The following is a 25976-nucleotide window of genomic DNA, read 5'->3' as shown; positions in this document are numbered from 1 at the left end:
AGCATGTTGATGAGGCACTGCAGACCATCTTAAAGGACACAGATACTGCCCGCACACTCGGGACTCTCCAGTATAGAATCGCAACCTTTTCGTGGTGCAGAGGACGTAGTTCCAAGTCCTATTTTCAAGGGAGTTCCATCCAGTATTGGCTCCTACAATCAGAACCAACAGCGTTACTCAAATCAAACGTAGTCACATAGGCAAAGTACTAACAGGTCCTACATAGAAAATCTTTGTACAGCCGAGGCAACTCTTCTAAGAAACTATGGATTACCTTGGAGCCCACCTTTATTCCCTCCAAAAAATGTCAGAGGTCTAATCTCTCACTTTTATTCCAATTAGTCAAAGGTGACAGAGGACCGTTGGGTTTTTTAAATGTCGTGTCCAAGGGCATACTCTAGAATTTGTCAAATTTCCCTCTTTCTACACCTCCAAAGGGACCAACACCACCTCCTCATCTACGGGAGTCGTTTGCACAAGTGTCTATATGGATACAAACAGGGACCGTCAGAGTGGTTCCGAATCTCCAACCGAGTTAGGGTTTACTCTCAGTTCCTCTTTAACAAGCAAATCAGGAAAGTAGCGCCTGATTTTAGATCGTTGCACAAACTTTACAGATGTTGTACCTCAAGAAAGTCCTAACGTTCTTATGCCAGAACGACTTTATTACTACACTCAACCTCCAGGATGTCTATTTTCATGTGCCAATCCTTCGTAAGCTCAGGAAGTGGCTACGCTTTACAATAGGTACAAAACATTTTCAATTAAAGTCCTACCTTTTGGACTTGGGTCCGCTCCACGTGTCTTTACGTAGATCCTGGCACCAGTGGCAGCTTATCTACGTCTGCAAGGCATACAAATTTATCATTACTGAGACAATTGTATAATAAGGACTTGCTCTTATTTACAAGCAGTCCAGCACACCCAGACTTGTCAGTCACTCTTTCAAAACCTGGTTTTCAATAAATTATGACAAGTCCCAACTAGTCCTAGCTCCGATATGAACATTTCTCAGAGCATCAATCAATACACTCCTAGCAAAGGTGTTTGTCTCACACGAACGACGGGCCTGAATCTCCCATTTGGTGGTGGTTCTACGTACAAAAAGGTCAGTTTCGGAGGAGGAGCCAAGATGGTGACCTGAACGGACGCGCAGCCTTCGGCTCCGCCGGCCCCGGAATCCCGCACCGCGATCCTGAATGCCCGGCTACCCAGTTTTGGTGCTTAAAGGTGCGGGAGACGGAGCTGCTGCTGCCGGTGCCCTGCCGGCCTCTCCACCCGCCCGGGTTCGGATGCAGTGGACGGACGCGCCCTGGCCCGAGACCCAGCTTCTTCCGCAGCGCCCTGCTGCCCTCGCGCCCCCTCCCGCAGCAGCTCCGTGACGGTGGGTGAAGCGACTGGACGGAGCGTCCCAGGGTGATTGCGACCAGCGCACTGCCTGCCAACGGGGACCGCAGCACACTTCCTGGGCTCTATGATGCCGGTCGGCTTGGGCGCCTCGCCAGCGGGACCTTTGTTCCTGGCCGCCATTTTATTGCTCCTTGTTCCGTGTCCCTCTGGCTGCCGACGGCTGACCCAGCCTTGATCTGCGGACCCCCTCAAGCAATGGTCGGCCCTCGGGTGACCCTCTGAGACGGGCGGCCCTTTGCTGACTGGGTGATCGGCACCCGCCTGACCGCGTCTCGCTGCTTCCCCCCCTGCCTCTCCTCGCATTGGGCTAAACAGAATTCATGAAGGCGCAGCAGATGGCTGCCTACTGTAACGCAGTCTATATAGCCCCCCATCACAACAGCGAGCCCTCCGGCGCTAAAAGGATCGTAGCAGCACCTCCCCGCGAGTCTGCGAACATGGGGACTTGGCACCCCACATTCACCCTGGCCGATGTTGTAGCAGCCCTGGGCGAGGTGAAAATGGAGATGTGGGACATCTGTAACGCGCTGGGGGCACGACTCGATGCCTGTTCCCGAGATTCCAGCCTGGAGCAGGGGCATTGTTTTCGACATGACTCCAGACCGGGGTTACTACAGCCTGAAGCCGCAACATTGTTTCGTGAGAGTGCTGTGGCAGACACTGTAGCCATCGCAGGAGCCGGTAATGGTCTGTTGCCATTATTGCTACCTTCGACGACACAGAGTATCTCCCTTGCTCCACGCAGACCTGTGTACAGCAGCGCGAGGGATCGTGGCCTGGGCTATCAGTGTTTTGTTCTCCTGCCACACTACCGGCATGCTTGCCTTGGATTTGCTTTGTTCTGCCTTGCGACTTGGACGGCTGGACCATGCCAGAGCGGTCTGGGACCGCGATGGGCTCTCCTCCTGGGATCGGACGCCATTCTTCCTTCGATGGTGCACCTCCCCCCTCCCTCGAGCTGCCTTCCTTTCTTCTTCTGCACTACACCGGTCTAGCGAGTGGAGGGGGTGAGAGACTGAGCCCCAGGACTGGCCAGGGATAAGGGACTTTCTTTGCTTACTTCCCGGGCGGGTGTGTGGAGGTAGGGTGGACCCCGAACTTGGCTTATTGTATTGCTGATTACATATTGATTCACTCCCCACTGTATTGCTTGCTACAGTTTATTGATGTTGTTATTGGGGTGGGGATTGCTTATTGGACTGGCGGAGCTTGCGCGCATGTTTAATTGACCCTCCTCCCGGTTCTCTCTTGGGGACGTTCAGGGACGGGGTTCCTGTTCATACTCCCTATGTCATTGGAATTAGTTCTTTATTCTTATTTTCACTTTCGCTTTCTCTTCTTCTTCCTTTCTCCTTCCTTCTATATTTCGGGTTTACGGGGCGACAGACACTCTGCTAGGGGGGGGTAAGCCATAGCCTCTGCATGTGTGTAGGGTGGGGGGTTAATTATTAGTTGAGTTTTTTCTTTCTATGGTACCATTTTTGCTTTTCTTGATTTTCCCTTCTTTCTTAGGCCCGTGTTGGGAATACTGGGGGATGGGTGGTGGTGCCATTGGAGATGGGTTGCTGGGATAGCTTCCTGTGGTCTACTATTCTGTGGCCATCCTCTGGTCGGGACTTGCATGTTGTAAATTTCTCTGCCAGATATAGATGTTTTTGTCGAGTCCCGCCTACATGGACCTTGCTTTTTCTATTCGTTGTTTGAGTGCGGAGCAGTATGACCTGACTTTACTATTTGCGCAAACAAAAGACTTTGAAAATTAACCTACATTGCTCCTGGGCCGAGGTATGACGGCGCTCTCCAGTCTACTCCTGTAATGCAACCGTTGTCATGCCGCATTACCATGGCGTCGTATTGTATGCACCAGTGCTGAATGTGTGACCGTGGCCGGCCGGATGGTTGTGGGCCCGTATTTGTACTGTCTTTTAGCACAATAAAGGTTTTCAAAAATAAAAAAAATAAAAAAAAAAGGTCAGTTTCAGTAGATCCTCAAAGTCATTCCTGGTCACGGCCTCCACCTGCGTCCCGTTGGTTCCCAACTACAGATTACACATGAGAAAAATGCTAGAGGAGCTAGACAAGCAGTGGTTGCAAGTCTCCAGTTCATTCGAAGATCTTATTCGAATCACTCCTCGGATACGAGACAGACAACTCCAAGAGTTCACTCTACAAGAGCTGTTTCTTCTTGACTGCTATTTTCGCTGGAGTTCCTAGTCAGCAGCGACTTGGTCCAGCAGACATACTTTTACCAAGCATTATTGTTTGGATGCTGCCAGCTAGGCTGATACGTCAGTGGGTCAAGTGGTTCTACGCAATCTTTTCAGATAAGAAGTGCCTCTGTTTTCGCTCCTCCTCTGTACTACTTTCCAGACGCTTATTCCATGCCTATATTGTGTGCATTCTCATGTGATTGCAAGTTTTTTCATGCATATATGAATATTGGCATTTTATTATGTAAATGTATATACTTGCTATGTACAAACTGTGCTACAAATGGCGTCTTCCAAGCATTATTTCGGTACTGCTATCTATTCCGATTCAGGCATGTGAATCTATGAAAGACACCCTAATACTGGAGAAGAACAATAGTTACTTACCTGTAATCTGTGGTTCTCCAGTATTGGTGTCTTTCATAGATTCACATGCAACCCCGCCCACCTTCCCTCAGAGGCTCTTGGCTAGGAGGTTTTTAGCTTCACTCCTGTGCGAGAAAATCTGAGAGCCTGAGCCTCTGGGGAGAACATTCTGGTGGGTGCTGTCGCCTGATTGGCTGCAGTTTGGACTATACAAAATGACTAGGATAGTCATGAGTGTGGAAGTTTTTAGTCTTGTAGCTTGGGCTACTTTACTTCCTGGTTGGTGATTACCAAGTTTTTCCAAGGATATTAGTGCATATTATTGCTTTTTTATGTACCATAGGACTCCCACTCCGACGACGGGGAATGATTCAGGCATGTGAATCTATGAAAGACACCAATACTGGAGAACCACAGATTACAGGTCAGTAACTATTGTTCTTCAGCTGCATTCTGGTTCGAAACACCAACATCTCCTGGCTGGCTTGCAAAAATGTTGCTCAAATGTGAATTTACCTTGAAAAAACAAAGACGAGGTGTTACTCAAAACAGGAACAGTTTATTTAACCAAACACTTTGGCCAGGAGAACAGTTACGGAGTTGGGGGTCTTAGGACAGTCTCAAAGTAGAATCTATCTGAACGCCATTATATTCATTTCTTGAAGCATCATAAAACAATTCATAGATCCTTTTTGGGAAAAAAAATGCAGGCCTAGTCATGGACTCATAAATTATTCTGACCTGATAACTAATACAAGTGGGTCTCAACTTTGCTTGGACACAATGAGGGCCAGTGGGGAATGTGTCCAGATGTCAGGCATTGGGAGTGTGTTATCACTGTGTGTGCTGTTTCCCGATAGGCTGGATGTTCCTAACTTCATGTGGCATCTAACTTTATAGTGTTTTAGGAATGTGTCCCACTCTGGCCATTTGTGCTTCATTGGGGTAAGTCTCCCCAAACCATTGTAGTGTCGCTGCCTATATGTGGGATTAATCTGGATTTTTCATGTTTTGCATGCTTGTTCTGCTGGTTACATGCTACCCCCCCCCATATTTTTATTTTATTTTAATTTTTTATTTTAAAGGTTTTATATAGCGCTGGCTAGACCCGGAGGTATCAGAGCGCTTTACATGAGCATCAGATCATAGTTACAGGTTACATCGTTACAAAGGTTACACAGTTATTCGAGCATGGCAACCTAGTTACTTGTAAGGTCGAGATAAACAATAAGCGCAAATAAGTAAGGTAAAAAGCAAGCAAGGGGAAATATTCAGGGGAGGGGGAAGGAGCTGGGGAAGTAGACAGATAATGAAGGCGGGAAAGAGGAGGGGAAGGTGAAGGACACCACATGGAAAGAGTTGGGGAAGGTTGACGGGGACACAAACCGGTAGACGAGTCAAAGCAACGTTCAAAGTCCAGTAAGCTGTGATCCCAGGGGAAGTGGTATATGCACACATATTAATAGTGATTTATGCTAGCTTTGAAAAATCATATCTCTATTTTCCCCTAATACATTTTTATGTCTTTGTTATCTATTAAAATATAAAAGTATTCCCAATTTTTACAAATTGATGTTGGTTTTTTAATGAGCCATGTCTCTTATTTACTGACTGTTTTGGTACTTCTAATTGCTTTACACTTGTTCATTTGATTAAGCCTGACTGTTGTGTGCTATTGCTCCCCAGGTTCACAATTAAAGGTTTTATTAAAGAACATAACTGGACCTGATCGAGATTGTGACATTATTATATGGTCCTGTCTCATACCCACACCACATTACAATCAACTTTCCGAACACCTAGGTTGCAGGATGAGGAGGACTCTCGGATGAGAGCAAGGCTTCCTTCCTTCTTATGTGCATGATCCACACGATTGATGTTGTAAACTGTGAGAAGAAGGGTGTCTAGGATATGCACAGATGTGGGCGTGAACATGTTTCTGTGATTAAGAAGGTGTACAGCTTGTGATGAGGTCTGCAGTGTTTGGTGCATGGAGTATTGCCTAGAGAGCGTTGATGAGCATGAGTTGGAATGTGTGTTCTGTTGTTTGAGGGTGTGTAGTAATTAGTGGGATGTGTACGAGATTGAGCAGTGTGTTGGGCGAATTCTGTGTGAGTGTCTGCATCCTAGACATCTGGGTGTGATTTTGGCAGAATGTATTATGCAAGTTTCAATGCAACAGGTGTTCTGGCCTAAGGTGTCTCCTGGCCTTAATAGGCCTAAAAAAGCGATACCTATGGCTGTGTTTGGCCTTTACTGGGGAAACCAGCCGATGGGACGCCCTTCAGAGTTTATTAAACCAGGGAGAAGATAGCAAGTGACTTCACTTCCTCTGCAGATAGATGAAGCAAAGTTAAGGTCTCTTGCTTGGCTTCTCCTTATAAAGAATTTTTTTATAGGAGCCAGTGTTGTCACATTCTGTGCAGATGGATGATGTGAAATGCAGTGGTGCAATTTTCTGTGCTCATGGATGATGGGGGCAGTGCTTGCTTTTTCAATGGTTGAATTGGTTGTGTGATTTTCTTTTGGAGGGAAGGGTTGCATGATGTTCCTGTTGTGTAGCGAGTTCTATGGTTTCTTGGTGTGCAAAAGTTGAAGGATTTCTATGGAGAGCGAAAGGCAGGCACATTCTTCCTAGTCTAGAGACTTAGACGGATTTCCTGTGATTTGAGAAGACTAGGAATTTCCCATGGTGGTGGAATGTTTTCTGTAGTTATATTGATGTGTTTTTGCTTGTAAGAGTGTGTTCTGTTTTCTTGTCATCGTTTAATCCATATTTCCTCTGCCTTGCTTTAGATTCCGACACTGATTGACCGAATGCTGGCATCTTCCACAGCGAAAACTGGGGGTGCAAGCGCTGAGGCACTATCCCTGCTTCTGAAGAGACCCTGGGACCCAGCAGTGGGAGTTTTGTCTCATAACAAACCAGTGTGTGGATTTTTGTTGTAGCTTCATGCCTGCATATTTGATAAAGTGAATTCCTGTATTTATGTAGTGTATACAAGCGTACACGGTTATGTGATTAAATGGATAGTTTAGGGAGTTCGGAGAGATTTTTCAAAGGCTTAGTAGTATTTGGGTGTACTTGTTCTACCTGTGTATTTTTGGTGCCTGCGCAGTGTTTCCCTTTTGAAGAGTCTCTGTTGATACTTGCTCACAATGACCTCCCTGTTTATTTCTTAATATTTGTTTGTTCCTTGTTGCCCCTTTCTGTCAGGATTACTGTTTTTCCTGGTTTATATTCTTTTTGAATTCTAATTCATCTCTAATTGCATGCTCTCAGTCTGTCTTGGATTCGGTTTGTCACCCCATATATTCTCCTGATCTTTTTATTTGCTCAGTTGTGTGTCCTCAGTGTGGGGTTCTGTTCCATTTTATTTTGACTAATTACATACTGTCTAGGGTTCTTGTTCTCTTTTTCTTCCCTGGTCTTTAATGTATCCAGGCTTTGGTTGTCACTGCCTGATTTTTTTTTTCTTCTGTGTGGTTCTGTACTGCTATTACTCGGATAAATACTTTTGGAGGGTCTTCATTGACACTTGGGTCCCCACTTTCAGTTGCTCGCCTTCTAGACTCATCCCACATTACCTTCATATAGATTGCTGGTGAAAAGTAGTATTTATTATGTATTTCTTTTTACAACTAGAGCATTTCAGGTCTGTCAACATGGCTGCCCCAAAACGTAGTGATCACTGAACGGAACATGCACAACATCACCTGGAGAAAATATTTCCTGGAGACCTTGATTAAGCATTTTATCTAATGCTTGCATCAAGTACATGCTCTAAAGTTTGCAAGTTTAACAATTTTTTTGTGGCCAAATCTTGAAATACATACTAAAGAGCCTGTTTTTTATTTTCCTCCAAGGACTAAAATTATTTTGAAAACACCAACCATTTATCTAACCGAGAGAATCTAGAGAACAAATGTGGCTATTTCTCTGTCTTTATTTCTATTTGGTGAATGTTTCTGGTCTCACCAGGGCCTCCTCCCTGGTAATCCTATTTCTTTGCCGACCAATTCTTTGTTGACTTGGAAGCCTCATTAGGTTGTTTGCCAAGAAAAATCCCATTGCGTACTATATCCTTACAGCTTTATCTCCCACATTCATAAAAATATCCACCTAAATTATTGAAGTGGAAAATCATCGTCCAGCCAGCCTCATCAACAGCACCCTTACCTATATATTATCATTTACCCAGCATGCCTTCCACAATGCCACTGCGCTACCGATCTGGTTTCTAAAGATTCCCCTGGAGATTCTAAAGCAAATACTGGAGGGAGGGATGAGTGAATTATGTTCCTGATGTTGATTCTTATGTGCAAATATATTCTGCTATCCACATCTAAACTTGCTGCCTTGTAGCATCCAATTTCCAGCTGCCTCTCTCTCATCTTGACAGATCATGGGGGTTGAGGTTTTCCAAATGTTTCCACGCCAAGTCTGCTCAACCATCTTTGGTTGTTTGCTGCCATTTTCTCAACTTTTCTTGCAAATTATATATACAACCCTGTCTCCATCTTGCCTGCCAAGCTTTCCTCTGCAATTCGGCCTTCGTGCTGTAGTGCTTAAAACCTGGAGGGCCCCCAATACTGGAGGTACCCGTAAAAGGTTTGCAAGATTCACTACAAGAGGGAGGGAAGGTAAACTCAGTCGAGTGAAAATGGAATGGATGAAGAAAGCCTAGAGGGTGATAACCGAAGGGCCTTTGCCCAGCAGCACCATCTCCAGTGAGAACAAAAAGGTGATTAGACACTTTTGTAAAAATAATATCTATGGAAGCAAATATTGTTACACCTTTCATTGTGCTAGCTATGTTGGGCAGCAATGATCCCAAAATGTGTAATGGCATTGCTTCATTCCTTGATCTGATGAAAGGGACACCGAAGCGCATGGTGTTCTTCATGAGGGCAAGTGTGATCTACACACTGACACAGCTTTAACCTAACTTAGGAAGAACAGGATAACTTTGCTGTTCTTCCTTGAGAGCCTTAAGTGTAAATGCTATATAAGCCATTTATGGATAAGATCACATGTTAAGGACTTATCAGACAATCAAGTTGAACTGTGAGATAGTGAGGATTTTAACCTCAATATGGTCCTGGAGTCCATTTATTTCTAAGAACAAGATGTAGGATCACTACTTCCAGTCAACTGGCTTATTCTATCAGCCCTACCATTATTTTCTCTGGCCTACAAACAACTATTTGTTTGACCTGCAGATGTGCTTATCTTCCAGGTTGAAATGCAGACCTGAAGGTTGCACTTAGGGCGCACTCGAAAAACCTGCTGAATAAATCCTGACTCAGTATCTTGGACAACATTTCCATCATGTCAGTGGTGGTGGGGGGCATGATCTCCTGGCACTTTAAAATTGAAAAACTATCACTACCAACTATTGTTACCATGCATTTTTCCTTTTTTGTCCACTTTGTAAAATATACTTGAAAGCTCTTGAAATGCTTGCAAAAACTTGTCTGTACGGATTATTACAAACACCGTGGAGATTTTGAGGGGGAAGTTATCACAGCACTCCTTAAATGAATACTGGACAGAGTCCCAAAGAAACATCCAGCCAGACAGGAGGTGGTGATTCGAGTTACAATATTTCTAGTTCATAAGACACTTTTTTTAGCATCAATTGATCTCCAGCAAATCTAGATCCTTATCCCCATCCACTTAAATCATTGCGAATAACTAAGCTTCATCGTTATGGTAAACATTATCAACCTTAGGTCCTACAATTGGGCCTTAAATTGACTCTGAGGATCATACAAAAGTATGGCAGTGTAATCTTCTCTTTTTGGGCAATTCGGTTTCCAGATTTCTCGCATAGCTTATTGGCTATCCAAGGACACATTCCTAAAACATACTCAGAATGCAGTGGGTATAAACCTTCTCGAAAACAGAACTTCAGTTTGTCCTTCTGAAGGACTGGGTTCTTTTGGACCCAGCGGTGCCAGGGCACAACACCTGAAACCTTCGTGGGTAACCTGCTCCGGCGTACAAGTCACAGAGACACGGGACACTTCCTTCGGCGTCAAAGAGTCAAGGTTTATTTACTGCAGGGAACACAGAAGTCACAGGAAGTACATCGAGTGTAGTTCGGGGAGACTGCTTCAAATTGGTTCTGTGGATCGCTCCTTTTATACAGTTTTTACCCATAGGATAACATTGAACACAAAAGTTTACAACCCGGTTCCCACATTTAGCTCCCAGAGGGGTCGCTTTGGTCACTTTGAAACACACAAGGTCCGGAACATAAGTGCGGAAACATTTGGCGGTTCCCAACTGTAAAAACCCATCTTCCCACCATTAGCAAATTCCAATCAGCAGTAAAGTAGATCGAAATAGGAACGAAGACAGGTGCAGAGGAAGACGGAGACAGTGGGGAGATCGGAAAGGGTGTAAAAGGGGAGGTATCGAGAAACACGAGATACAGGCATCAAAGGGACGTGCCTAATGAGATGCACGGCTTGAGACAATAAGTCCGTGCGGCAAGATGAGCCTCGAGCGGCGCCATCTGCCTTACAGCAGCAACCCCCTCGTCATAAAGACACTTACAAAGAACATGTGTCTTCCGCAAATATCTTGGGAGTCCCAGGGTCGCGAAGCGGACAGCGTCCGTTCGCTGGCTACTTGAGGGCAAGAGACAAAATGGATGCCGTATCTAAGATGGAACCCGTGGGTACAGATGAAAAGCCCACATAACAAACGAACGGTTTAAGTTAGCACAGCGAAACTGCGCACACTTACTAAACTCGTCATTTGCGGTTCATAGATACCAGACTCGACCATATTCGTGCGAGTCGAAAACACCACTTACAATTGTCACGGAACCTCAGACGCTCCTTTTGCCCTCATGTAGGCAAGCACTAGTCGGAATCATATTCGATATTCATCAGACCATCAAGATGTCGTTGCAGCATAGCTCTGTCCAATCGAGTCCCCTTGGTAACAGATGGTTGTCTCATACACGTTGTAGCACAGAGGCCACATAAGGCAGGACCACACTGCACACAAAGGCAACACGTGAACAGGAACACTATCACAACCCCGATGATCATCAGAATCTTCCAACCCCAAGTCGATATCAGGCCCCAAAACCATCCAAGTAGTGTCCAATCCCCTACATCCACGTGTATGGATTCGGAGATCTTATGCAACTTCGAGATGGCTTGATAGACAGTAGGAGCATTATCTGGAATGAAAATGCAACAGCTCGAATGGATCACTTTACATACCCCACCGCGATCTGCCAAGACGACATCTAAAACCATACGGTTTTGTAACGTCATAAGTCTCTCCGCCTGAAGTTCTGTGGTGATATTACCAAGGGCACTGGCAGTAATATTAGCTGTCGATTCTACCACTCGAGTCAACTGTCTCAGGTTCCTACTATTAACCATAGGTCCCCAAAACGGGAGGAAACCCTTGAAAAAGTCTCCTGCCTCTTGACCGGCAGTATCCTCTTCGCTAATTACGCCTCGTACAACTCTAGTCTTATGATAATCGGCATCTACAGTGAACGTCGGAGGCAACAGATTTGCAATGAAACATGAGCCCATGAAGTCTGCGGGCAACCATGTGTATGCACGATCATGACAGATAAAGTATGTACCCTTGGCAGCCAGAAACACAGGGGACGGGAACATTGGCAGAACGTAACTTTCAGTGCAAGCACTTGCTCCAAGTGGGGCGTGCGAACCACGACCCACAAGACAAAGATTACCAGTGTGGGGTACGACCCATATTGGAGGCGAGCTTTTAAGCTGCTTTTCATTAGTGAACATACTATATTCCCCTCTACTTAGGACCCTATAGGCTTGTACCTCTTCTTTAGGGATAAGAAAAGGATCATGGATCTCATCTTCCATATCCTCTATTGCCATTGATAGCAGCCTCTGATACGAAGTAGGACCAGAGTTGGGGGAACGTTGTTCTTGAGTGGGGTGGAAACCCAGTGTGCTTCGAAACATTGTTTGGAATGCTCGAGCTGACCCTTGGGAACTATACGGTAACACCAGATATGGAATTCCCTTACCCGTAGTATGTGGCATCAACCCACACACCCAACAATTAGTAGTGTTAACCACTAACTGATGCTGATGGAGGAGCTGAATAAAGGAATTGTTGCGGAATTCTACACGTCTAGCCTGCTCGTGTTCCGGTAACATATGAAAGGAATGAGGAGAAGCAGTAGAAGTAGTAGAAGTAAGGTTAGGGTAAGGAGTAGGAGTAGGGGTAGCAAGTAAGAAGTAAGACATAGTGTAATACACCCCACCCGCCAAAAATGCAGAAGCAGTCAAAAACAATACAAACAATTGGAATATAAAACATTTGGTACGACTGAGTTTCTGCAGCTTGACTCTGTACGCCTGAGCTCCTTCCAAATCATTCAGCTTCGAAAATGCCATTCCCTACGACCGTCCGCAACGTTTCTTGACGCACTCCGTTCTGTGCAGCAATAGTCAATCCCCAGGAGTTCCTAGGAACCGACGGCCTTTAACCTAGCGTCAAGACCTACTGTCCAGAAGGAAGTACGCGCGCGGCCCTACGGCCTTCAATACACAATATGTATATATATATGCACAATTTTTCTCAGCTGTGGAAGTAAAAAGATACAAGGAAGGAAGCTTGATATATGTACAAAAAATTTCAATGATACGAATGTTCAAAGTTGATCATGGGAAACGAGGATATTGCAGTTATCAATTTCAGCAAAGCAAAAATATTTTATTTGTCCTTAGTGTGAGATCGCAAAGAATATCGATGTTTCCCGGGACGTGTCTGCTCGTCGAACAAAGGATCCGTTGAAGAGACAGCGTCCTGCTGATCAGTTGGTTGATCTGGTCTTGAGTCTTTTGCTGACAAGTGTTCAACAGTGACTTTCTGCTGCGCTGAGGGTTCTCCAACAAGCTGCGCGTCGCTGAAAGGTACAAACGCCGGCAATGTTTCTGTTTCTGTTGACGCAATGCCTTTCCTCACCCACGGGTCTGTCGGCAAAGGAATAGGGACTCGCTTACAATGGGTAGCATGTACCCAATTTTTCCGCCCCTCAAGACGAACGGCAGTCCTCGTGGCCAGGAGTACCTGGTAAGGTCCGGTGAATCGGGGGTCCAGATTGTTTTTGCGTGAGAAGTTACGAGTAACCACCCAGTCCCCGGGCTGGAGCTGGTGGCCTGGACCCTCCGTCTGCGTCGGCAAGGCGTCGTAAACCTGTTGATGAATTAACCTCAGTTTAGCAGTCAAGTCATGTAAGTAGTCAATCAACATCGGATACTCAAGATCAGAGAATATTCCTGGCCTAGGAACCCCCCACACATTCGCAGGACGGCCGAACACTATTTCATAGGGACTAAGCCCTATTCGGGAGTGTACAGTCGCCCTAGTTGACAGTAATGCTAGAGGCAAAGCGTCAGGCCACGAAAGTCCAGTCGTAGCCTGAATCTTCGCTAGCTTTAGTTTAAGGGTGCCATTGTACCCCTCAACTAATCCAGCTGACTGAGGATGATTGGCGCTGTGGAATTTCTGATTAATTCCAAGGCCCTTACACACACTCTTCATCACACTTCCAACAAACTCACTTCCGTTATCTGACCACACGACTCTAGGCATTCCATACCGAGGAAAGTATTCCTTCAGTAGGATTTTCGCAGTAGACAAAGCAGTATTGTCTTTGAGGGGATAGGCCTCAATCCATCGGGAGAATGCGCAAACCACAACTAAAACGTATTTCAGGTTATTGCATCGCTCCATATGGATGAAGTCCAATTGGATCACCTCAAAGGGATACGAAGGAGGAGCAAAACTGCCAGGGGGAGTTGGGGTTCCTTTGCCAGGATTGTACATTATACACACCATACAATTCTTCACCAGACGTTCAGCACATTTCGTAATGCCATCATTCTTCCACACAGCAGCCAACAACTTGCAAATACCTTTCGCGCTAATATGTGCTAACCCGTGTGCCATTGTCACAACGGCCAGCACATACGCATCAGGCAACATCCATTTTTTCTGATCTGACAAATCAATCCAGCAACCATTCACATCCAACTTTCCCGTACTTTCTTTCCACTTCGTCTTTTCAGTATCAGTGGCCTCATTCTGAATTGCTTTCACGCTCTCTATGGTATCTTCACACATACTTGATTCTGTAGGCCACCTAACCGAACTCGTCACATACATTCGAGTGCTAAGGTTCCGGGCAGTCTCCTTAGCAATCTCATCTGCAAACGCATTACCACGACCAACATCATCCGTCACTTTACGATGCGCACTACACTTAACAATCGCAACTTGTGCAGGTAAAGTCAATGCATCCAAAAGATCGTTCACAAGCTGGCCATGCTGGATTTTCGTGCCATGCGACGTCAGGAAACCACGCTCTCGCCACAATCGTCCAAAACTATGCGCTACACCGAAAGCGTACTGGCTATCGGTGTACACATTCACACGTTTCCCTTTTGATAACACACATGCTCTAGTGAGAGCAATCAGCTCTGCAGCTTGGGCAGAATTCTGATTCAATCTCGCAGTCTCAACAACAGTATTCAACGTTACAACAGCATAAGCAGTAGTCACATCGCCATTCGGCAACTTAAAACATGACCCATCCACATACAGAGTGCCATCCGGGTCTTCCAATGGGGTGTTTTTAAGGTCCACACGACCTTTTGTTTCCTCTTCTGTCCGCAAGTAACAGTCATGTTCTGCTACTTCATCTGACTCTGCACTAATTGGTAACAAAGTTGCCGGATTTAGGACATTACAACGCTTTATCTGAATGTGGCTTGCCAAGAGCGTCAATTCGTACCCAGATAACCTTGCACTCGTCAAGTGCTGAGTTTTCGTTCGATTCAAAAGAGTATCGACTGCATGCGGAACCATCACCGTAAGCATATTATCCATGACCAATCCTGCTGATTGTCGGATGGAGACCGCAGCTGCCGCAGTTGCTCTCAAACAACTCGGCAATGCTCTAGCTACTGGGTCTAAGGTCGAGGAAAAATATGCACATGGACGTTGCTTACCACCAAAAGGTTGCGTTAAGACACTCAAAGCACAACCTTCCCTCTCGTGAACATATAACGTGAACGGCTTGCTGTAATCAGGGGTACCTAACACAGGAGCCGAACACAATGAATCACGTAATTCAGAAAAACTTTTCTGACATTCTTCCGTCCATGGTAAAGGAGTTGAAACATCCTTGCACGTAAGAGCCACCAATGGTTTCGCTAGCAATGAAAAATTAGGAATCCACTGCCTGCAGTACGACGTGATACCTAGAAAGGCACGCACATCTCTCTGGGTTTGTGGCACAGCCATTCGCGCAATCGCTGCAATTCTCTCTGGGGTCAATCTCCTTCCCTCCTTTGACAATAAGTGACCTAGATAGGTTACTTCTTGACAACAATATTGGAGTTTAGAAGGTGACACCTTGTGATTTAACTCACAGAGATGTTGCAGCAACGATACCGTAGCAATTTTGCAAATGTCCTGAGTATCAGCAGCCACCAATAAGTCGTCGACGTATTGGATTAAAGCCGCACCAACCGGCAACCTAAACGCATCCAGTTGACCCTTCAAGGCTTGACTGTAAATCGATGGACTTTCACAGTAGCCCTGAGGAGCGCGTTTGAACCGGAAGCTACGTCCACCGAGAGAGAAACCGAAAAGGTCCCTGCTCTCTTCGGCAATCGGGATGCTGAAAAACGCATTTTTCAAATCAATCACCGAGAACCATGAAGCAGTAGCTGGAATCAGAGTCAGTAGCGCCGTGATGTCAGGCACAACAGGGAATTGAGGAACCACAATTTTATTTACCTCCCGTAAATCGATAACAAAACGATAAACAGGCGGTTTGGTAGGATCAGTACGTTTAAGAATGGGCAGTACAGGGCTGTTGCACACGTTTCCCCGAGTCTCCTCAATAACATCTTTCTCGATCAAATCATAGATGATCGCTAACAAAGCTCGTTCACCATCAAGGGAGATACGATATTGGGGAATACGTGGCAATCGCACATTCGATTTCAACTGAACAACATAAGGGGAGATATCAAGTAGGCCCACGTCATTCGGACCCGTCGCCCACAAAGATGCAGGAAGAGAATTCAATTCCGGTGGAAGCTTATCGAGAGACAAATACATGGGAGAGACTACTCTCTCTCCTAACGTAAGCTTTACACCCGCAGGAGAACAATACAAAGTTGCATACAAACGTTTAAGCAAATCCAGACCCAAAAGATTTTCGCCACAACCAGTAGTCAAAATCAATGGAGCTTCGAGCTCACCAGGCCCAATTTTAAGGGACAAAGGGCGTGAAACTGGATTGCTAACGGGGGCGCCAGAGAATCCAACGGAAACATTTGTTAAGCCAGACAAAGGTGCGCCAGGGAGTTTCGAATGCATGATAGAACTTTTCGCTGCACCAGTGTCCAACAGAAAAGGCTCAACGACGCCCGATGTAGCAACTGCGACGTAAGGCCCTCTCTGATCAACCGGAACTGATACCACTCCCTCTCCTTGTCTTTGGCTGTCCTAGTAATTACTATCGTCAGTTCCCTGATCAACGTAATAATCGTCTACATTATACTGCGCAGATCGTCCTTGCGACGATCCACGTTGATCGAAACAGTTATTAGAATTTGATGAATGGTCAGAACGGTCGTTCTGAGCACCACGACCTCTACCACGTGATGCGTGCTGTGAACCACCACGGCCCCCTTTAGATGAATTACCGCTATTACGTCCATTTAAAGCAGGACAATCAAATTTAATGTGTCCCTCCTGTCTACAATAAGCACATTGATTGTACCCTAACGAAGATCTTTGGAAAGAGGAATCATTACGCGGCTGCGATCGATTCGATTGCGTCTGCGATCTATTCTGTTGAGGCGCATTCTGAGTAGAACGCGGCGGATACGCTTGTTGTAACAACACTTTAGTTTTGAGCTCTTTCGTCTTTTTATCAGCACGGTCAGTTTCCTCTTTTTCTCTATTTTCGTAATATTGTGCCGTAGCCAATATCTGAGCTGAGGTAGAAACGGCCCACGCACTTTCTGAATTCTTCAATTTATTGCTCAAGTCGGGCAATAAGTTCGATACGAATTTATCCACAAACAACCTCTGTCCACCCTCAGTACCCATATCCTGTCCACTATGATCAACGAATGCTTCCTCAAACCTTGTGAAGAAGTCTGATACACTCTCATCTTTCTTCTGCTTACAGGCTGACAACTTGTCCCAATTTACCCTCATAGCTGGCATAAGCGTTTTCATTAATGTAATGATTCGCTGGGGGAGATCAGCAATCAACTGATCGGGTTTAGTAGCAGCCACTTGTCCAGCGTCTGCCGCTGTAATGGCATTCCAATCACCACCTAATTCATTTGCGTGATCTTGGTGACGAATCTTAGCCCATACCGGTTGCGGTACGACATTGCCAAACAACATGTCGATATCGGCAAGATTCATTACCGTAGCATCTACGAGCTGCGATAATTCCTTGTAATACCCTGCAGGATTTTTGCGAGGATCGGGCAAAGATTGTTTCACCTGAAGCACTTCCGATCTTTTCCATGGGAGGTGTATCCACACTCTCTGGAAATGTGCCGGAACTGGCTGGGCAGCAGTATTATCAGCTGGTATCCAAACCGGCGGAACTTCACGCATAGGATATTGGCCAGACTCGTCTTGTTTTTCAATGTCCTCAACGAACAATGCATGAGGAATAGGAGCGGGACGAAGAGATAGTAACCGCTCAATAGCACGTCGGACATTAGTGTCGACTATCAGTCCAGTTGCGAACTGAAGCCGAAGTTCAGACAGGGCGGTCAACACCTCGTCAGGCGCATTGGCCACTATCTGATCATGTAAGAACTTGCACATTTCGTCAAACACATATCTCTGAGTTGGTATGTTGAATTGATCAAACGTTTCGAGGACAACACGAGGTGGATTTCTAACAGGGTTTACCATCCAACCCATCGCCATGTTGTATAGCGCAACACGTTCTCTATTACCAGGAAGCTGGCTACGTCTCTGAGGACCATCAGAACCAGCAGACCCAAAAACAGGTCCGAGCGACTGAAAGAAGTTTGTCGCAATGGGAGAATTACGGTTACGAGTAGAGGGAGAAGAGTAAGACACAGGACTAACAAGAGAAGGAGTAGAGACATTAGCAACAACAGGGGTTAACAACACAGGAGCAGTAGCGGGAGCAGGAGTATGTGGAAGCGGAGGAGCAGTAGGAATAGAAATAGACAAAGGAGCAGGAATAGTTGGAAGAGCGGGTGCAGGTTGAGGAACTGGTGGAGGAATAACAGGTGGAAGAACAGGTACGGCAGGGACCACAGGAGCTGCGGTACCCTGTACGTACGGAGGTGGCGACTTCATAAGATAGGACATTAAAGAATCCTCAACTGCCTCTTCCTTCTTATCCGACTCCGTAGGCAAAGCAGGATAGCATTTATCTATGGACATACGCTGTAGCCTCTCAAACGCTTCCTTATCCTTATCCTCCTTATCACGCTGAAACTGCTCAGCTTTCTTCACTATGGTAGCAACATTATCTCGCTGACTACGTTTATTCTGTCTGATCTCTTTCTGTCGGGCTTCTTTGCGCCACAACCGAAAGGCATCAAACATGGCCGGCCTAGATTTACGTTCGAACAACTTTATTTCCAAATTATCTAAGATCGACGCTTCGAAGCTACCGTGAGGTGGCCAACGAAGATCGCCGTCTTTCTTTGTATATTTTATCCAATAATCGTTAAAAGCAATCGGGCCTAGCCCATGTTTGCTATATAAGTCATAAGTAGGAGTTCCAACCGGAGGTATCGGACACGAGTCCTCCAGCAGGGAATCCGCACCACAAGGTCTAAAACAACTGAACAAAGTACTGCGACCAGGCATCTTGCACACTAGCCGAGTTTCACAAACTTCAAGGGTTACGGGATTTACCAAGTCCCAGCAAGAACAAAACCCTCGGTCTTTGGCGGCTGCAGTCGTCAAACAAATACAACAACAAAGTACGCTAGCAAAGTGTCACCGACAAAAACACTCACACAGCGTTTACAACAAAAACACTCGCTAAAGTGTTTACAACAAAAACACTCGCTAAAGTGTCAACAACCAAGAACTCTGGGAGCGACCCACAAATACTTAACTCAAAGATCAATGGCGTCCTCAGGAAGGCCCGTCAATCGTCTCGCTATACCAAGGTCTACGCCAGGCGCCAAAACAGGTCTACAGTCAGGGCAGCAGTCCGTCGCAGCCGTCAGGAGGCGGGAATCTTCGCGGGAAAAGTCTTCGGGCCACTTATTTCGACAACAGGATCGATGAAGCGGGGTGCACCTTCCCTCGGAGATTTCACACGAAGTTCCTCACGATCGTCGGGCTTGGACCGGTACCACTGATGCAGCCCCACGTTGGGCGCCAACTGAAGGACTGGGTTCTTTTGGACCCAGCGGTGCCAGGGCACAACACCTGAAACCTTCGTGGGTAACCTGCTCCGACGTACAAGTCACAGAGACACGGGACACTTCCTTCGGCGTCAAAGAGTCAAGGTTTATTTACTGCAGGGAACACAGAAGTCACAGGAAGTACATCGAGTGTAGTTCGGGGAGACTGCTTCAAATTGGTTCTGTGGATCGCTCCTTTTATACAGTTTTTACCCATAGGATAACATTGAACACAAAAGTTTACAACCCGGTTCCCACATTTAGCTCCCAGAGGGGTCGCTTTGGTCACTTTGAAACACACAAGGTCCGGAACATAAGTGCGGAAACATTTGGCGGTTCCCAACTGTAAAAACCCATCTTCCCACCATTAGCAAATTCCAATCAGCAGTAAAGTAGATCGAAATAGGAACGAAGACAGGTGCAGAGGAAGACGGAGACAGTGGGGAGATCGGAAAGGGTGTAAAAGGGGAGGTATCGAGAAACACGAGATACAGGCATCAAAGGGACGTGCCTAATGAGATGCACGGCTTGAGACAATAAGTCCGTGCGGCAAGATGAGCCTCGAGCGGCGCCATCTGCCTTACAGCAGCAACCCCCTCGTCATAAAGACACTTACAAAGAACATGTGTCTTCCGCAAATATCTTGGGAGTCCCAGGGTCGCGAAGCGGACAGCGTCCGTTCGCTGGCTACTTGAGGGCAAGAGACAAAATGGATGCCGTATCTAAGATGGAACCCGTGGGTACAGATGAAAAGCCCACATAACAAACGAACGGTTTAAGTTAGCACAGCGAAACTGCGCACACTTACTAAACTCGTCATTTGCGGTTCATAGATACCAGACTCGACCATATTCGTGCGAGTCGAAAACACCACTTACAATTGTCACGGAACCTCACTTCCTGTAGATGCATCTTTGAAAGGTGCCTGCATCTATCTGCAGAACATTTGTGAATTAATAAAAGAAGCAGAACCGAAACCTATGCTTCTTACTCTATTGAGCTTTTTTGCTTGTAGTAAGATATTCCATAGTAGTGATTCATGCAATCAACATGGCCTCTTTGCTTTACGCCAGCAAGCATAAAGTCTTGAGATTCCACATACTCCATTGAGTTCCAGTAGGCATGGCACTGGATAATTCTTCAGGGTATCCAAATCCATAGATCACCCTGGCACATTAATTTGCGTAATGCCCTCCTAGTGAAACAAGGAGAGATGTTGCCTCTGGTGGCAGTGGATCAATAGCTTCAGTACATCACTGACAAATGAAAGATGACTCATCTGAACCTCTTTACTATAAAACAGAAAAAGAGTTGTCTATTCAATGTTGGCAAGCATTGCCAATTGAGTACTCTGGCGGTTGGTGTGAGGAGGATATGGTAAAGAAAGGGAGGAGCACATGTTTCTCTTTTGTCTAATTTGCCCCAGTCTTCTAGTTGATTTCATCGGTGTTATGGAGACATATTCTAGCAGGCAAATGTGTGCATCAACATGAACTTTTTGACACAGTAATTGCTATATTACAAATATTGCCAATTCGAGACTCCAATACGATTCTATATGGTGGATGGTATTGGGAGATCTTTGTGCAGAAGACAACAAAGTTAAGCTCTCCTTTAGTGCAATATATCATAAAAAATTTTTGCAGGTCTGTTTCAGTTCGTTCCAGCAGTGAGCAAAACAGTCTCTTCTGAGAGCTTAAAATGATACTTTCATGGTTGAATTGTTTCTCTTTTAAGCCTTTGCAAACACTAGATGAAAGGTATGCAGCATAGAAGATTGGATTTCTTTTATTAGCCAATGCATCAGGAAGACAGGTTTGAGAGATAAGGAGTTTCTCATAAAGAGTACATACATCACGTTCTTTATTTTTCTGAGGGTGAGTACTATAGACAAACACCAGCTTCTTTCTTAAAGCCCATATGAAGTTTTATTTTCACCAACTCCTGATTCTTTCTGGGTCCATCCCATCTGGCAGAGAGATTGCTTCCTGATTGGATGTTTAAAGAAATCTCCAACTCAACTTGGACAGAATGAGAGGCTTAAATAAATCTAACTAGTTGCTTATTTCTTACAGTCAGGAAAACATTTAAGCCATCTTAAACAAAGACGTGCTTGTTGAATTGCAACCTAAAAGTTCTGTGATAAAGACAGCCAGCCACCATTCTTCAGGGGAGCATCAGCATATCTAGTTTGGACAGTGCAAATAAAGCTGCATTCTTACTGAATGTCCTTTCAATTTCCACTTCCATCAAAGAGGTGGAATTCCATAGGCACTTCTAATTATATGTAATTTTGGAGAATTGGCTTTAGGACAGGCGGTGCTCCAGAACTGCCCTTCTCAGCTACATGGCTATACTCAAAATAGTGTAAATGATTGTGCTTTAAAGTTCTGGAGTTAGCCTGCACTTCATTGGCTCTATTTCACACTCAAACAATGAGGTGTATGGTGCATGCAGAATACTATAATGAATATTTAGTATGAGACTATTGCATTAAATGTAGGGAAGATTTCCAGCCTGACCTTGTTAACCAAATGAAAGCTTCTGACTCTGAAATATACAAAACACTGTAGATTAAGTTACAATGAATTATGCATTTTCTTCTTCTGGGCTCCTTCTTCCAAGGGTTCAGTTGATCGTTCCTGTACTTATCTCCTTCTATCTAGAATGTTACATGTGTTTGCTGTGTCTCTGTTTTATGTGCCAGGTACTTTTCTCCTTTATTCCTGCTTCTTTGTCAATTTGGGGCTCTTTGTTCTGCCTGGTTTATCTGCTTTCTGGTGTTGTCTTCTCTTTATTCCCGTGTGTAGTTCTGCTTGTCTTTCTTCGCTTTGATTATACCTCTTTTTTGTTGTTGTTCTTTATATTTTTTATTGCATCCAACATCTTTCTGACTTTAATTGTGTTTCCCCTTGCTTCCCTCAGAGTAAGCTTCCTGGTTCTCCTTTGATCCTGATTGCTCCTTCAGGACCCTCCAGTTCTAATTTCCCCACCTCTCGAAGGCACCGCTTCTGGCAGTCACAACTCTCCTGCTTGGGAAAGGTAAATTCTCCAAATGATAGATGTAATTTTTCTTCTTTCTTTGCATGTCTTAGTTCAATATCCTACAGTGTAGGGTTGCTACTTACATCCATGTCATCAGGTCGCCATTTCCATTTCAGGGTTTTCAACAAATAACTTATTGTGTTCTGGATATTGTCATAGATTACTTCTACTGTGGTTTTTGGACTCTGATTCTTTAGAAGAATGTTTTTTTTTTGGGGGGGTTTCAAAGATTTTTATAGTGATTTTGTAGAAGAGAAATATTCAATAAGAATATATTACTGAGTCAGATACTAAAGTTTGTGTTACAACATATGAAGGGGTAAAAACCTATATTTATCGCCTTCCTCTTCAATCTTGGGGTTTCCAATTAGGTTACATTGAAACATCTTGCATTGTTTGAGTGTCTATTAGAAGTCCCAAAATGGATGTTCTTCAGAAGTGAGTGTCACATACTGCAGTTCCCAGTAGTTTTCCTGTCTAAACCCTGAGCAACCCAGACAGCACTGGGAGACCTGTCACTATAACTATATGAATGAATGAATGAAAAAACATTTATAGAGGGCGTAGCTACCCTAGGGCATCCCTGTACTATTCACAGACACGGATCAAATGCCACACCTTACTAAACAGTGACTTTAAAAGCCATGTTTTAAGTAATTTCCGGAGAGACACATGATTGGATCCTTGACGTATGTGAAAGGGAAGGGCATTCCACAGCCTGGCCGCATTATAGGAGAAAGAACGTCCACCACTTCTTGCTCTCTTTATTTTTGGCACTGAGGCGAGCAGCATGTTTGCCGAGCGGAGTCTTCTGTTAGGGTGGTAAGGGATAATCATAGATTGGTTGATTGCCGGCCCCTTTCCCCAAAAGGACTTATGGGTAATACAGAGTGCCTTGAATTTAATTCTCTCCAATATTGGCAGCCAGTGTGGGGCTTTCAACGCAGGTTTAGTCGATTGCCGATAAGGGACCTCTGAGAGCAAACAGGCTGCACCGTTCTAGATAATCTGAAGTCTGGTTGTGGTGGCTTTAGGAGCTTCTTATTAGAGCGCATTTCCGTAGTCAATGCGTGAGAGGATCAACGCTTGGACCATTATCCTTCTTGCCAGGAACGGGAGTAGAGGAAGAATTTTCCGAGGCATCCTCATAATGCTATAGCATGTTGCAGACCGTTTCGCTGTTTGGTGTCCAAAAGTCAGAGAACGATCCAGCCACATGCCCAGCCTTTTAATTTGATTCTTAGGTGGTGGGGCAGGACCAAAACTATTTGGCCACTGTAGCTCTATTTTAGAAGCTAGGGGGTTACCTAGGAGCATAATCTCTGTCTTGCCTCCCTTCAATTTTAAGCAGGAGAGCTCCATCCATTTGGCAACCTCCTCTAAGCAAGGGCCTACGCTTGCGAATGAATTGTCCAGGTTATTTAAGGCCATGACAAGTTCTGTATCATCGGCGTATGTCCCGATTTATTTTGCCAAATGGTTGGACTAACTCAGCTAGCGGCCTCATTTATATATTCAATACCATGGGGCTCAGGGAGGATCCCTGTGGTACACTGCAGCTGAGGGCCATAGGCTTAGACACTGCTTCTCTCTCAAAGACCTGAAAAGATCTGTGTTCCAAGAAGGGTTGTAGCCAGGTAATAACTTCCCCTGACAAACCCAGTTTCCTCAGTCTAAGGGTCAAGATGTTTTGGTTGACAGTGTCAAATGTGGCGCTGAGATCCAGGAGAATAATGGCCGCTGTGCCACCCTGATCCAAAATCCTCCTGGACTCTTCAGCCACCGCTAGGAGTGCTGTCTCTGTCCCATGTAGAGGCCAGAAGCCCGTCTATGAAGAATGAAGCAAGTTATTTGATTCTAATAAACCAGTTTCTCCAGAATGTTGCTGATTGCTGAGAGATGGGAAATAATCCGATAGTTCCCCAGGGACCCTGGGTCCAGATTTGGTTTCTTTAATAGTGTTTTTACAATGGCCTATTTCCATGGTAGAGGGACCACTCCTGAAGAGATGGAGGCATTGATCATGTCTGGAATCACTTGGAGGATTCTACCCGCTGCTAATTTTATAACGTGTGGGGTGGCTGGACCCCTAGGTGGTCTCGGTTTAACCCGAGCCAGAATGGCTTCTAAAGAGTTAAGATCAAGTAAAGGGATATGATCTAGAGTGGTTGAGTCTCCCGGGGGGTATTTATTCATAGAATACAAGACCTTGTGAGTGGTTGTGCAAGGAAATGTGAAATATATATCATGGATCTTTTTATGGAAAAATTCTGCCAGGTTATTTCAACGGGAGAGAGCGCCATCTTAGGTAGCCTGTGGTGTGGGGAGTTTAATAAGAGTTTTGTCAATACGGAAGATCTCCCACGGCGCATTGAAGGCCAGCAGGATTTTTTCCCCATAGTATGCGGCTTGTGCCCTTTTGATTTCAGCCTGATAAATTTTAATAATTAAACAACAAGGGGTGGTGATGGACAGAGTCTCTGAATTAAGCAGAATACTCTCACCCAGTCAAGAGATCAGGGCTAGATCCAACACCGTTTTTTAGCTCACTGCACCATCCCAGCTCAGAACCTGGCTATATGCAAATTAGTCTGTTCCTGTCCCAGTGCATGATGGGAACAGGGCAAAACAAACTACCAAGCCAATTCTTTCACTGGGAAGGAAACAAGCTTCCGGGGACCGGTTTCTGGCATTACAGCCGTCTTCGGCCCGGCTTGCTTGAATCCTGATGGTGCAATGAGCAAGGGACTCACATCTGAGTATACCCTTCCACGCTTATGGCGGACAAAATAATTAAACAACAAGGGGTGGTGATGGACAGAGTCTCTGAATTAAGCAGAATATTCGCACCCAGTCAAGAGATCAGGGCTAGATCCAACACTGTTTTTTAGCTCACTGCACCATCCCAGCTCAGAACCTGGCTATATGCAAATTAGTCTGTTCCTGTCCCAATGCATGATGGGAACAGGACAAACCAAACTACCAAGCCAATTCTTTCACTGGGAAGGAAACATGCTTCCGGGGACCGGTTTCTGGCATTACAGCCGTCTTCGGCCCGGCTTGCTTGAATCCTGATGGTGCAATGAGCAAGGGACTCACATCTGAGTATACTCTTCCACGCTTATTGTGGACAAAATAATTAAACAACAAGGGGTGGTGATGGACAGAGTCTCTGAATTAAGCAGAATACTCTCACCCAGTCAAGAGATCAGGGCTAGATCCAACACCGTTTTTTAGCTCACTGCACCATCCCAGCTCAGAACCTGGCTATATGCAAATTAGTCTGTTCCTGTCCCAGTGCATGATGGGAACAGGGCAAACCAAACTACCAAGCCAATTCTTTCACTGGGAAGGAAACAAGCTTCCGGGGACCGGTTTCTGGCATTACAGCCGTCTTCGGCCCGGCTTGCTTGAATCCTGATGGTGCAATGAGCAAGGGACTCACATCTGAGTATACCCTTCCACGCTTATGGT

At 45.4% G+C, this 25976-nt stretch overlaps 1 protein-coding gene across 8 annotated transcripts in view; it reads left to right on the top strand.

Moving 5' to 3' along the window:
- The window catches only part of KANSL3 (KAT8 regulatory NSL complex subunit 3), a 535939-nt gene that overhangs the window by 131222 nt on the left and 378741 nt on the right, over window positions 1-25976 (top strand). For all 8 annotated transcript variants that reach the window (XM_086943340.1, XM_086943345.1, XM_086943341.1 and 5 more), the window contains 2 exons: window positions 6783-6914; window positions 22383-22499. In XM_086943340.1, coding sequence (XP_086799466.1) covers window positions 6783-6914; window positions 22383-22499 — 249 coding nt within the window. The remainder of the gene's footprint in view (window positions 1-6782; window positions 6915-22382; window positions 22500-25976) is intronic.

This window comes from Lissotriton vulgaris, chromosome 11, assembly GCF_964263255.1.
Source record: "Lissotriton vulgaris chromosome 11, aLisVul1.2, whole genome shotgun sequence".
In the NCBI taxonomy this organism is placed as follows: Eukaryota; Metazoa; Chordata; class Amphibia; order Caudata; family Salamandridae; genus Lissotriton; species Lissotriton vulgaris.
This window is presented reverse-complemented; position numbering and strand designations above follow the sequence as displayed.